The sequence below is a fragment of the Sturnus vulgaris genome, chromosome 2 (genome assembly GCF_052056855.1).
Source record: "Sturnus vulgaris isolate bStuVul1 chromosome 2, bStuVul1.hap1, whole genome shotgun sequence".
NCBI lineage: Eukaryota > Metazoa > Chordata > Aves > Passeriformes > Sturnidae > Sturnus > Sturnus vulgaris.
The window spans coordinates 16,564,296-16,578,062 of record NC_142244.1 but is presented as its reverse complement, the minus strand read 5'-3'; the positions used below and the strand labels follow the sequence as shown (position 1 = coordinate 16,578,062).

Genomic DNA, 13,767 nt, shown 5'->3' with positions numbered 1-13,767 from the left:
TGTCAGGAATACCATATAGCCAGTGTGATTGTGATTCTTCTCTTCATGTTTTCTCATTGCACTATGCAAGACTGGGACTCTTGAGACAATTCTCATCTTGTAATAAAAGGTAACATAATGTATAAATATCCAGATGGAAAAGCAGAGGATAAAACAACCAGAATACTTAAGTTCATCATGCAGACATCTACATCCTGCTGTAAGCATCAAGCTCTGCTCACCTGTATGCTTTTACTCCTTTTTTCATTCTTTTTGACCTGAAATTTGCTGTATTTTCAGCCACACCTTCAGCTTAAGTGAGGGTGCTAAAAGTTTAGAGTTCTACTGACTTTTACAGATGTATCAATCTCTTGGAAAGTAGAATTGGATGCTGTTGATAACGTTACAGTTTTGTTTAACAAAACAGACGTAGGAGCTAAATTTGCATGCAAAGATGATACCATTTAGATATGTGTGAAGAGGTTCTCTCTCCTCTTTAATGTATCTGTATAGAACCAGCTGTAATTGCAACATGATAGTAGGAACAATAGTGACAGGGTAACTCCAACATTGTTCCCAAAATTAGTGGGATAACCAGCTAATAGCCCCAGAGAGGTATGTTGGTCCTCTGGAGTGTGTGGTTCAGACTAGAGGCCATCTGATTATGACTGATAAGAAGCCTTTAAAACGAGACATTTTCTGCAGAAACATTCCCCACATTAATAGGTTTGTGCAGCACAGTGGAGGTGAGATAGGGAGTAGGATGACTTCTCTGGCTCATGAAGGAGACGTGTGGTAGAGAGGAGAATTTTTGGAGGTGATGCAGAACTTCACACAACGACTGCAGTGTGGATCACTATCATATTAAAGCAGAACAGCACAAAGTCACTAAAATGTGTAATAGCACAACCTCACAACTGTACAAATCTGGGGAGCTATAAAACCATGGTGCTCAATACCACAAGTTGCTGATAACTCTCCTTGGCCAGAGAGTGCCCATGTCTTTTAATCATCTGATGTCATCAGCACATAAGCCAATTTTTTGTTTTGAAATGCAGTTTAAACGTTAGTTCCTTCATAAAATTCCAGACACTCCCATCCTAGTAAGTTCTATTTTGTTTCATTTGGTATATATAGGAAGAAACTACTTCTTTGGTGCTGAGAAGGAATATCGGGAGTATTTACATTTGAATAATATTTAACTAGCAATGCTTAATACATTAACAATAAATCTTGGTTAGATTCTAAATTAAGTGGATTTGCATCTGAGTAGGTGAGATGAACAGGAGAGATTTTGTTGAAACATAAACAAGACGGAAATTTGTTCCAAAATAATTTAGCCCAAAGCACGTAAACAGTAATGTTCAATAGTTTCCACCTCCAGAAACAGCTTTATGTGCCTTATTGCCTGCATCATGCATATTGTTTCTTTGTTTCTTAGAAAGAAGCTGAAAAAGCAGCTGCTTTTTTTTGTGCCTTTTTTTTCCCAAGCTTCAATAATCTGTGGAGTGTTGCTGAGCAAATTTAGATGGGTACTGCTCCAGTGCTTTTTTTGGCCTTTCTAATAGATATGATGAGTGATTAACTCCTTGTGTTTTCAAAGTAATCACACAGAACAGTAGCTTACAGGTGGTTAGGAAAGCATTTTATTTTTCTCCCTTTGTGTAACCCTTAGCACACATCATTGAACATATGTCTAGGTGTATTGGACCAAAGAGACAGAAGATTTAAGCAGAGTTTATGTTCTTAATATCAGATTACAGCCATTCACAGGGGAGTTTCGGACAGCTAAGTCATGTTGAGGATTTGTACTTTTGGCTTCCTATTGACTTGCTGTGAGGTGTCTTTAAGTTGAACACGGATGCAGAATCAAAGTGTTCAGATACAAGGTGCTTCCCTGTTTTGTTGACTCCAGAACGATTTGCTTTGGACAAAGGGAAGGTGGCCTCACTGCCTGTAAACTGAATGGCCAGCCAGGGTTGCCTCTGGTCTGAAGTACACATCTGTCTGAAAGCTCTTCTGCTGTGTCTTCTTGGGAATGGGGGAAGAATTGCCATGCATTGCTTCACACCAGACACATGTGCTTGGGAAGTTCCTCATTGGTTTTCTGTTCTCTCCTTGTGGGGTGATTTGCAGTGTGCCCTGGAGATGCGAGACTTCCCCTGGGCAGCAGGAGGCACGCATCTAGAGAATGCTGGAGCTGCAGGAGGGAAGTGCCCAGTGCAAAAGCAGCGAGGAGCAAAGAGAAAAAAGGCAAGCAGGCAGCCAGCACTGAGAGAAGCGGGTGGCAGAAAGTGCTTCGGCGCTGCCTCTGGCAGCACGCTCCCCAGAGGAACTTGACGAGAGCCCATCTGCGTGTGTGTGAGACTGTGAGCTCAGGATTTCTGTCAATGCATTCCAGTAACCCCAAAGTGAGGAACTCCCCGTCAGGCAACACACAGAGGTAAGGAGAAGAGCCTGCAGTCAGCTGCTGTGGGTTGGTGCACATTGCCGTCCCTGCTCTGCTACTGGATTAGCCCAAGGCCTGGGGCAATGAGACTTCCTGGTTCCTCTGTGCTTCCATTGGACCTTCTGAGTACCTGAGCAGTGGCTGCACAGTGCTGGTGGTCTCCATGTTTGCAAGGCTCAGGATGAGCTGAAATCTATAAACCCATGAGGTGTGGATTCTCCATTTCTTGTGCTCTCCTCCCGCTAGGTGCCTGGATAGGCTGTAGGGGAGTAAACCTGATGTTTCTTTCTTGGACTTTTTTCCCTTCCTTGTCTTCTAATTATCTATTTCCCGAGGGGTAACTGGGCAGCAGAAGGTTCTCTCTGTCTCTACTTTCACACAAAAAGCTTTCTCCATATTATTGGCTTGAACAGCCTGGAGAACTGATCATGAGCACTGAGATCCTCTGTGTCAGTCACCTGCCAGTGCAGCGGGTCAGCATTTCTTCTCCACTAATTTGGAAAGGGAAAAATATGAAAGCAAAGCAGTGTCCAGGGACTTAGGATGCTTCTGATTGACAGCATTCTTCAGTTTGATTATTTACTCCTAGAGGTCATCTGGAGCTTAACAGTATTTCAGAGGGAATGCTTCTGAGTCAGATGTCTGTCCAAAGGAAGGAACAGCTTGTGTGAGTCCCACAGTGAGGATGCTAGCAAGCACTGCAACTGCCTGTTGGAAGTGATAGTGATGATGGGAAAACACAATGCAGAAGATCCGATAGCAATGGAGTAAGTGGAGGGTGAGGAGTGAAGGGGTGTCTAATATCCGTAGAGGAGCAAAATATTTTTAGGATGCAATTTGCTAGACTCCTTTGGCAAATTGAGGAGGATTCATCTGCCCCATTTTGCAGGAGTGTGCTTGGAGATGGTATCCTTCTCTTTCCTTATTCAGGGGCAGGTTGTAGCTGGTTTAATTGTTTTCACGGTCAGAGGTTTGTGTTTCTCTGGCAGCTCGCCCCAATGTATGACGAATGCTGCAGTAATGCTGGGTTTTCCTTGTGCTCCCTGTAGAACTGGATAGGGAGGTGCAAGGGAGGGGGTGTGGGGGGGTCTGCTCTGATCAGAGCTGCAGTGTAGTTGGGGTCCAGGAGAATAGTGAGGGGAACTTCACTGTGCCTTGTTTATTTACTCTGAGCTGGTCTTGGTGTGAGGTGCTTCTCTGTGCACATAGAAACCGTTGTCTTTATTGACAGAAGCACCAGAGGTGGGTCCTCATGTGACAGCAGTTTCTGGGATCTGGCAGGTCTGTGGTTTGCCCTGGTGCCTTCTTGAGCAATGAGATCCCATCTTGGATAATAACCCTTTCAGGGCATGTTCAAAAAAGCACCTGCATGACTCTAAGCTTGCAGGCATTTTTTATTTGTCAGCAATTGTCTTAGCTTGTAAATGTGACAGTGGTTGTTTCTGCTTCACTCTAATCTGTTCCTACAGGGCTGAAGGAATCAAAGGTGTGATTTGTCACTTTTTCCTTTTCTTCCTTTTTTTTTTTTTTTTCCCTCTCTCCCCAGTAGCCCCAAATCAAAGCAGGAGGTGATGGTCCGTCCCCCTACAGTGATGTCCCCGTCTGGCAACCCTCAGCTGGATTCCAAATTTTCCAACCAAGGCAAACAAGGGGGCTCCACCAGCCAATCCCAGCCCTCTCCCTGTGACCCCAAAAGTGGAGGTCACACCCCTAAAGTGCTCCCGGGCCCGGGTGGGAGTATGGGGCTGAAGAATGGGGCTGGAAATGGTGCCAAGGGGAAGGGGAAGAGAGAGAGGAGCATTTCGGCAGACTCCTTTGAACAGAGGGAAGCTGGGACTCCTAATGATGACCCGGAAATCAAAGGTATGTTTGCTAGGGTTCATGTGCAAGTGCAGACAATCAGTCTGAATCCTCTGTGAGATGGAGAATTGCTATGCAACTGTTAGTGAAACATTTGTTTGTCTGGGGTTCTGTAAGTTCCAGCCAATGAAGTCGAAAGGTCTTGAAAGCAGGCGAAGAGGAGAGGTTGTCATAGCTGGCATTGGTAAATGTCTTGTTCATGCTTGGTTAGAGCCCAGACCTGACTCTGGTGGGAAAGTTCCTTTGTAACTCTTAAACTCCCCCAGAGGATTTAAAAGTACAAATGCAACCTGTTGGTGTCCTTCTGGCCTTTGGCCTTTCAGGAACTGTTCTGTTGTAACTGGGGTTTTAAACAATATGCAGGTCTGTTTTGTCAACAGAGATACATAACCTCTAGCACCCTGACTGGGTAGCACAAGCCAGAGAGTTTGGATTTCTGTGTTCTCTTTCTGGCTCCCACATTCCCTCTGTGAGGCAGTGCAAAACCAGACTACACGTTCAGTTGTCCATCTTTGTTGTACATTTGCTAGGCCATCAGCTAAGGTGGCTGAGCAAAAAAAAAAAAAAGTTCTGCAGAAGTGTTTTTTTGAGGCAGACATATTTACCCTTGTTCCTACATAAAAGTGTAGTTTTTCTGCTTTTTTATATGGTCATTAGAGAATTCAAAGAGATCAGTTGGGGGAACTGCCACTTTCCTTATAAAGCGACATAAGAGGAGCTTTCTGCCAGTGTTGTGCTTGAAGGACACTAAGCCTTTAGAGGAAAGATGTGTGGTGTAATAGAAGAATTGCCTTTAGTGGAGCTTGAGGAAGAAGCAGGAAATTTCAGAGGAGAAAAAGCTCTGATTAGTTTCCAGAACAGATTTCCAAAGAGATCCCAAGATAGTGATTCCCTTCTTTGTCCCTTTGTCCCTTTCCAGACTGCAATTCTGCTGATCATGTAAAGTCCCAGGAGTCTCAGCACACACCACACTCCATGACTCCTTCAAATGCTTCAGCCCCAAGGTCTTCCACACCTTCCCATGGTTTGACTGCCACTTTGGAGCCAGCAAGTGGGCAGAAGACTCCATCCAAAGTGGTTTACGTCTTTTCTACTGAGATGGCCAACAAGTAAGTAGGTAGATGCTTGAATGTCTTCTGGGAGCAGGAATAATATTTGTGCTTATCTTTTAAGAGATTATCAAGGGCACTTTCTGCATCAAGTAGCAAAAAGGCATTACTTGTTTTGGGGATGCTGAAGGGGTTGGAGTGGACAATGTCCCTACTGTTTTTTGCTTGGAGAAGTAATTGTTTACTTCTCTGGGGTATGGGAATATTTTTTTTTCCTTTGCAAATGTTGGTAGATATTGTTTCGCAATCCCTGCAATGAATAGCAGCCAGGATGGCTTAAACTGAGACATGAACCCTGAATGCTGCTGAGTTTGTAGATGCAAGCATTTTTCTTTTGCTACTCATTTAGAGTGAAATATGTGCGGTTAAGTCTTTCTCCCTTTTGCCAGCTGAAAGATAGAAAGGAGGCCAGTTAAGAAAAATTGTTTTTTAGCTTCAACTGGGTATGTGCATCTGTCTGTCTGTCTTTGCAGGGCTGCAGAAGCTGTGCTGAAGGGACAGGTGGAAACCATCGTGTCCTTTCATATCCAGAACATCTCAAACAGCAAGGCGGAACGAAACACTGTACCCTTGGTAAGGAATACCTGCATGGGGGTGAGAAGGGGAATTGTAAATGTGCCTGTGTGTGATTCAGAGAGATGAATGATTCTTTACACTCTGAAATGAGCTTTAGCAAGACAGTTGTCGTTCAGACTGTCTGCAAGTAAATGTCTTGGGTCATCCAAAGAGAAGTTAGGGTCTTGCAATATTTGGGTAGTATATTTCCAACCCATTGGTCATGCAAAGCTAGCACAGACGAAGGGGGTCCCTGCAGTAATGCCTTGAGCAGAGTGGTTTTCTGCATTGCCAAGAGGCTCCTGTGTAATTGATGCTTGAAGGCTGCTCTTCCCTGCAAATTTTGGGCTGGTGGAATTGAGATTGGACGTTTTGTTTGCACTGCTGCTTAAGTGACATGGCTGTAAGAAGAGCAAGTGACTAAGTATGGCTTTGTCTTGCAGAACCCCCAGATCACTGCACTTCGGACTGAACCCAAGCCCCTGCCGCAGCCCCAGCCCCCTGCTGCCCAGGACCAGAACCCTCCGCAGAACGCCAAAATGCAGCCGACTCCACCCGTATCAGCGCCAGTATCCAAACCCACTGGCCCCCCATGTCCCATAGATCAGGACAGTCCCAGTGTGGAAAGCAAAGTGATGTCTGTGGGCAGCCCTGCTAACTCTACCCCGTTGCAGACAGAAGGATTTGGGCAGAGTTCAACCCCTAATAATCGAGCAGTTAGCCCAGTTTCCCAAGGTAGCAATAGCTCTGCTGCGGATCCCAAAGGTCCTCCCCAGCAGGGGTCTGGTGGGGACCCATCCAGTTTGGGTGAGAATCCCGATGGACTGTCACAGGAGCAGCTGGAGCACCGAGAGCGCTCGTTGCAGACCCTGAGAGACATCCAGCGCATGCTCTTCCCTGATGAAAAGGAGTTTGCGGGAGGGCAAAGTGGGGGGCCACCCCCAAATGCTGGGGTGCTGGATGGTCCCCAAAAGAAACCTGAAGGGCCGATACAGGCTATGATGGCTCAATCCCAAAGTTTAGGCAAAGGGTCGGGGTCTCGGACAGATGGAGGGGCTCCATTTGGCCCTCAAGGACACAGGGACATGCCTTTTTCCCCAGATGAAATGGGGCCACCACCAATGAACTCCCAGTCAGGAGCCATAGGCCCAGACCACCTGGACCATATGACTCCTGAGCAAGTGGCCTGGCTCAAGCTGCAGCAGGAGTTTTACGAGGAGAAGAGAAGGAAGCAAGAGCAGGTGGTGGTGCAGCAGTGTTCTCTGCAGGACATGATGGTCCACCAGCACGGGCCTCGTGGGGTGGTCCGAGGTCCTCCCCCTCCCTACCAGATGACCCCTGGTGAGGGCTGGGGACCTGGGGGTCCAGAGCCCTTCCCTGAAGGCATGAACATGTCCCACTCTCTGCCCCCCAGGGGCATGGCCCCTCATCCCAACGTGCCCGGGAGCCAGATGCGCCTGCCTGGTTTTGCAGGAATGATGAACCCTGACATGGAAGGCCCCAATATCCCGAATCCCGCCTCACGGCCTGGGCTTTCAGGAGTTAGTTGGCCAGATGATGTGCCAAAAATCCCAGATGGCCGAAACTTCCCTCCTGGTCAGGGTGTCTTCAGCGGCCCTGGCCGAGGGGAGCGGTTCCCTAATCCGCAGGGCCTGCCTGAAGAGCTCTATCAGCAGCAGCTGGCTGAGAAACAGATGGGCCTCCCTCCTGGTCTGAACATGGAAGGCATCAGGCCTGGCATGGAGATCAACAGAATGATGCCCTCCCAGAGACACATGGAGCCTGGCAACAACCCCATCTTCCCTCGCATGCCAGTAGAAGGACCGATGAGTCCCTCTAGGGGGGACTTCCCGAAAGGAATACCCCCACAAATGGCTTCTAGCAGGGAGCTGGAGTTTGGGATGGGCCCTGGTAGCATGAAGGGGGACATGGGCATGAATGTCAGCATGGGCTCCAACCCACCCCTGGTCCCTCAGAAGCTGAGGGAGGCAGGAGTCGGGCCGGAAGAGATGATGAAGCTGCGGCCTGGTGTCTCGGAGATGCTCTCCTCTCAGCAGAAAATGGTGCCGCTGCCGTTTGGGGAGCACCCACAGCAGGAGTATGGCATGGGTCCCAGGCCTTTCCTTCCCATGTCTCAGGGCCCAGGAGTCGGTCTCCGGAATCTCAGAGAACAGATGGGGCCTGACCAAAGGACTAACAACCGGCTCAGCCACATGCCGCCACTACCTCTCAATCCCACCAGTAACCCGAATAGCCTCAACACTGCTCCCCCTGCGCAGCGCAGCCTCGGCCGCAAGCCCTTGGATATCTCCGCAGCTGGTCAGGTGCATTCGCCTGGAATCAACCCCCTGAAGTCGCCCACGATGCGCCAAGTGCAGTCTCCCATGATGGGGTCTCCCTCGGGGAACCTCAAGTCCCCTCAGACGCCCTCCCAGCTGGCAGGAATGCTCGCGGGCCCCACTGCCGCAGCTGCTGCTGCCTCCATTAAATCCCCCCCTGTCTTGGGGTCTGCTGCTGCTTCTCCTGTCCACCTCAAGTCTCCGTCTCTCCCTGCACCTTCTCCTGGATGGACTTCATCTCCAAAGCCTCCTTTGCAGAGCCCCGGGATTCCCCCGAACCATAAGGCGTCTCTAACCATGTCTTCTCCAGCCATGCTGGGGAACGTGGAGTCGGGTGAGTGCCTCCTCCACTAGCCAGATTCAGTGCTTTGGTTTGTGTCATCCAAGATGTGCAGCAGAGGGAGGGAGGAGGGCTTCTGGAGCAGGACAAGAGCTGGGTGGCCCTTTCCCTATTTGGGGGGGGGGTTGTGCCGAGGGTCTGGTGGGTGGCCATGCAAGTGGAGGGCGAGGGTTTCTCCTCCTGTTGTATTTGTGGGTTTGCACCCTGCCTCCCATGTGTTCAGCTGAGGGCTGGTCACTGAGTAGAAGTAAAAGGATGAGGTCAAGAGGTGTGAAAAGATGTGGAGAATTGATGGGAGAAATCTCTCCTTGGAGGGGCCCTCTGCTGTTCCTCCATAGCTCATAGTCATTGTAGCTCAATGCAGAAGATCCCGTTGACATTATTAAAGCACTTTGGTATAAAACTCCTACAAAAACATGCTGGGCAGTTAACCAGCTGTATATCTAGGCATGGGTCAGGAATGGTTGGTCCTTTCTAGGTTTTCATTGCAGATAGGAAGTTGTGATTCAGTTGTTCAGGCCTCAAGCAATCTTTGGAGCAATCTTAACCACCATTGTACATAACATTTGGCTGCATGCTGAGCTGAGCTGTGCTGTGCCTGGGTCCAGGTGCTGTCCTCACCTTCTCAAAGCTCACCCACCCTTCAGTCCAGGCTTCCACAGCCCTGGGTGGCTTTCCCGCCTGGGAAATTCTCCTGGCTGGGAAAAGAGGAGCCCTTTGCCCACGTTGCCCTCTAGTGCTGCTGCGGGTAACAGCGGGGACCGGGATGTGCCTGTGGGGTCGGCGGCTCGGGAAGGCACCAAAGTGCTTCAGTCTGTGTCTTACGTATCCTTAATGAATGCTTTGACATGCAGCTCTTCCAAAGCACGGAGCTTCCGGCGTTGCAGTTTTTTTATATTCCCTATTCTCCTTTCCTCTTTTGGTTGGGAGGGGCTGAGGAGCGTGTAGTGAATTTTCAGTGAGAGCACAGCTTCAGTTTAGCTTTTTTCCTTCACATTGGTCTGGTGGCATAAAATGCATCAGTGAAGAACAAAGGAGATTGGAAATCAGTTTACTTCTAATTTTATGAGAGCAAAGGATGACATTAAGCTAATAGGTGCAGAGAATGTTTCTTTCACTGGAATGAGCAGCTAATATCTCTATATGAATCAAGAAATGCAACGTAAACAGGGAGTTTTACTTGTAGCTACTGATGTAGCTTGTCAAAAATGTGCTCACATGTCTCAGCATATCATCTGCTACAGCTTTCCTTGTGCTGCCTGTGTCTTTTTTGATTATAGATTTTTATGGCTAGCTCTTGTACCTATGTGTGTCTTCAGTGTATGGAAATTGAATAGTAAGATTTCCAGACTAAGCTGGTAATTCTTCATGTGGGTTTATGGAGGCTCAAGATAGTTCTAGTTAGAAGTGTTATGCAGTAGGATAACAGATGTTAATCAACTTGACCAATAGGCATATTTTTCTGGTTACCTGTCATAGTCATTGACTGCATTAATCGTGTAAAGTCTTGCAACCAAAAAGATTTCTAGTTTTTGAGATTTCTAGGGGAAAAGAGTTCGATTTAAGGAAAACAGGAAGAAGAAGAAAAAATTAAATTCTTTCTTTTTCTTTTCTTTTTTTTTTTTTTTTTTTCCCTAAGGTGGTCCACCTCCTTCCACAGCCAGCCAGTCTGCTCCTGTGACTCTCCCTGGAAATCTTCCCTCTAGCAGTCCTTACACAATGCCTCCAGAGCCAACCCTCTCGCAGAATCCCCTCTCTATTATGATGTCCAGGATGTCCAAATTTGCCATGCCCAGCTCTACACCGCTCTATCATGATGCCATCAAAACTGTGGCCAGCTCGGATGACGACTCCCCTCCAGCACGCTCCCCAAACTTGCCACCTATGAACAGCGTACCAGGTAAGAAAATAAAGGGACAAAAAGCACAAGGTATCAAGGGTGATTTCATGGAAGTCAAATGATGACAGTGAGATAGGGAAAAAACTTGAGGAATGTGTAGCCATAGGTTGTTTTTGAGGGAGCAGTTTGCAATTCTCTGAAATGTGGAGATGGAAATTATCCATGCAAGTGTTTTTTTCTGTCCAGAAAGTGTGCATTCTTCAGAAGGTGTCTAACATGGAAATCACTTGTGTATAGGAGAGATTTCCCCTCAGGCAGGAATTATTTGTGTGAATGAAGGCTGCTCATGGGATTAAGGGTCAGACCTACAATGTGTTATCCAGAGGAAACTTTTCCTCCCCTGTCTTTAAGGCAGTGCCATAGAACTTCACTGTTTTTGGGAGGTTTGTTTGGTTTTGTTTGGAAGCTGAGTCATCAAAAATACAAAAGTAGGCTGTAGCATCTCCACCCTATTGAGTTAATAGTTGAAAAAGGGGATGAGTGGATATTCATAATGAATTCTTGATGAGTTTACCTGTAGCTTTGCAGTGTTGTTGTAATGATCAGAGTGGCTGAATACATCTGGGGGAAGCTGGCTAATTGAATAAGTTCATGATGGTAACTCATTAACCTCATTGATCACTGCCTCTTAGTCTTACAAGGGTTACCTGATTTATCACTGCTGAGTTTTGAAAGGAGTTCTGGTCACTTCCCAGTGGACAAGTGTCCATATGCTGATAATCTGTCACAGGCATGTTTGTTACTGCTTGTGTCATCCAGTCTGCCAGGGAGGTAGTAAAAGTATGGTTTGGATTGAAATCCTGCTTATGGAGCAGGCTTTAGTCACTGCTTGATAGGGCAGTGACAAGCTTAGGGAGGCAGCTGTTTGAGTGACATCAAATTTCTGGTTAAAATAACGCTTTTCAGAGCCACTGCTGATGTCTCTTTTAGTAGCCCTGTTTTTTTGTGTGTGCACGGACTTGGTAACCTTGCAGAAGTTCTCTGATGGCTTTATTGATTATTGATTGCTGTCTAAATGTGATTCCTTGTTTCTTCCCTAGGAATGGGCATTAATTCTCAGAATCCTCGAATTTCAGGTCCAAACCCAGTGGGTCCAATGCCAACCCTTAGCCCAATGGGAATGACCCAGCCTCTTTCCCATAACAACCAGATGCCCTCTCCAAATGCTATGGGACCCAATATACCTCCTCACGGGGTCCCTGTGGGACCCGGCCTGATGTCACACAACCCAATGATGGGGCATGGTTCCCAGGAGTCTCCAATGGTACCTCAAGGACGCCTGGGCTTCCCGCAGGGGTTCCCTCCCGTACAGTCTCCTCCACAGCAGGTGCCATTTCCACACAATGGGCCCAGCGGTGGACAAGGCAACTTCCCAGCGGGAATGGGCTTCCACGGAGAAGGACCTCTGGGGCGTCCTACCAACCTGCCCCAAAGTTCGACAGATCCAGCACTTTGCAAGACTGGAGGCCCTGGCGGTCCAGACTCCTTCACTGTTCTCGGAAACAACATGCCTTCGGTTTTCACTGATCCAGAGCTGCAGGAGGTGATCCGTCCTGGAGCCACGGGAATACCCGAGTTTGACCTGTCCAGGATTATCCCATCGGAGAAGCCCAGCCAGACACTACAGTATTTCCCTCGTGGGGAGGTGCCGGGCCGCAAGCAGCCGCAGGGCCCCGGGCCTGGCTTCTCCCACATGCAGGGGATGATCGGAGAGCAGACCCCGAGGATGGGACTAACATTGCCCGGCATGGGGGGCCCTGGGCCGGTGGGAACTCCGGATATCCCCCTGGGCACGGCTCCGTCCATGCCCGGTCACAACCCGATGAGGCCGCCGGCCTTCCTGCAGCAGGGCATGATGGGGCCGCACCACCGCATGATGTCACCAGCACAGCCCGCCATGCCCGGCCAGCCCGCGCTCATGAGCAACCCCGTGGCCGCCGTGGGCATGATCCCGGGCAAGGACCGAGCCCCCGCCGGGCTCTACAGCCACCCAGGCCCCGTGGGGTCACCTGGCATGATGATGTCCATGCAGGGCATGATGGGACCCCAACAAAACATCATGATTCCCCCCCAGATGAGGCCTCGAGGTATGGCTGCTGATGTTGGCATGGGAGGATTTAGCCAAGGCCCTGGAAACCCAGGGAACATGATGTTTTAAGCTGCTACCATAAGACTGGATGTTCTGATCCTTGTCAAGATGAGATTCCAAGTCCTGAGGGCTTTTTTGGGAGCTTCAGGAGTACAGTTTGGCCATGCAATAGGTGAAAAGAGACCAGAGGACGCTTTGGGAAATCTCGAATGTATGGAATTACCTGAAAAAAAAATATTCATTTTAACAGGTTGTTTTTTTTTTAAGATTTATTTTTTAAAAATTATTTTTGTGGACTTGGGTATCCCGTGACGGCACCTGCTTTGAGAATCTGTAGCTGTATTTTGAGAATTGCCATTTGTCACAAGTTGCACCATTCTCTGTATGTTTACGTCCTTCGGACTGGCTTCTCCCAGGACTCTCGGTTATTTTTGGGGTTTTTTGTGTACTGTACTATATTGTAAAAGGGATTTTAGCAGAGACTTTAGTCTTTGGGGTGAGAGGAGAATGGGATTCTAGGCTGTTTACTTTAGGTGGAGAATCCATCTTCAGAACTTCGGACTATTTTCCTTCAACTCCAATGTATAGAAAAACCAAACTACGACCTCAGAGCAGAGTATTAATGAAAAGCACAAAAAGGAACTTAAGTTCAGTGAGGGGAATCTTTTAAAAGAAATAAATAATAAGTTAAGGACATATTTTTCAAATTATGGAGTGCTGTCCAGCACCTTCTGTCTCTCCCTCCCACTCTTTATTAAATAGGCTTCTCTCTCTCTCCATCCCCTTCTGTCTCCTCCTATGGCAGCTGCAATACATTGTGTTATTTTGAGGAGTAAATCTAGGAGAGCCTCTCCTCACGTGGGGACTCTTCCCACTTTTAGGAAGGGGCTGGACTTGGACACTGTTACATCCTACAGTAGTCTCTCTCACTGTTTCCTATTCTCCTTTTCTTAGAAACCCCAAGTGATTTTATTAATGTGGGAGTGGAACAGACACTAAAAGTTATCCAGGATTTTTTTTTGTGGTTATTTTTTTTTCCTCCCCAGCGTAAAACGTTCTGTGTAACCTCCATTAAATTTGGTACAAAACCACTCGCCAGGGCTGTGGTGTCAGAAAAATAAAATATATTGTTTCTTACAAAAATGAA

General features: G+C 47.8%; 2 protein-coding genes across 4 annotated transcripts in view; both read left to right on the top strand.

Annotated features, from left to right (window-relative positions):
- LOC148224633 (uncharacterized) overlaps positions 1–2,359 on the top strand; it is an 18,091-nt gene extending 15,732 nt beyond the window's left edge. The window contains 2 exon segments of the mRNA XM_088157959.1: positions 2,116–2,304; positions 2,306–2,359. Of these exon segments, the coding sequence (XP_088014085.1) occupies positions 2,128–2,304; positions 2,306–2,344 (216 nt within the window). The 5' untranslated portion in view covers positions 2,116–2,127 and the 3' untranslated portion in view covers positions 2,345–2,359.
- BCL9 (BCL9 transcription coactivator) lies at positions 2,287–13,767 on the top strand. Of its 3 annotated transcripts, none has more exons than XM_088157948.1 (7): positions 2,287–2,422; positions 3,975–4,291; positions 5,208–5,397; positions 5,871–5,970; positions 6,396–8,625; positions 10,271–10,531; positions 11,608–13,767. In XM_088157948.1, exons 1-7 carry the CDS (start codon positions 2,370–2,372, stop codon positions 12,687–12,689), a joined length of 4,233 nt encoding a protein of 1,410 aa, XP_088014074.1. In that variant the 5' UTR covers positions 2,287–2,369; the 3' UTR covers positions 12,690–13,767. The 3 variants fall into 3 exon arrangements, with proteins under 3 accessions (XP_088014074.1, XP_088014063.1, XP_088014070.1); XM_088157937.1 differs by having other exon boundaries at positions 11,572–13,767; XM_088157944.1 differs by having other exon boundaries at positions 2,291–2,422; positions 3,978–4,291; positions 11,572–13,767.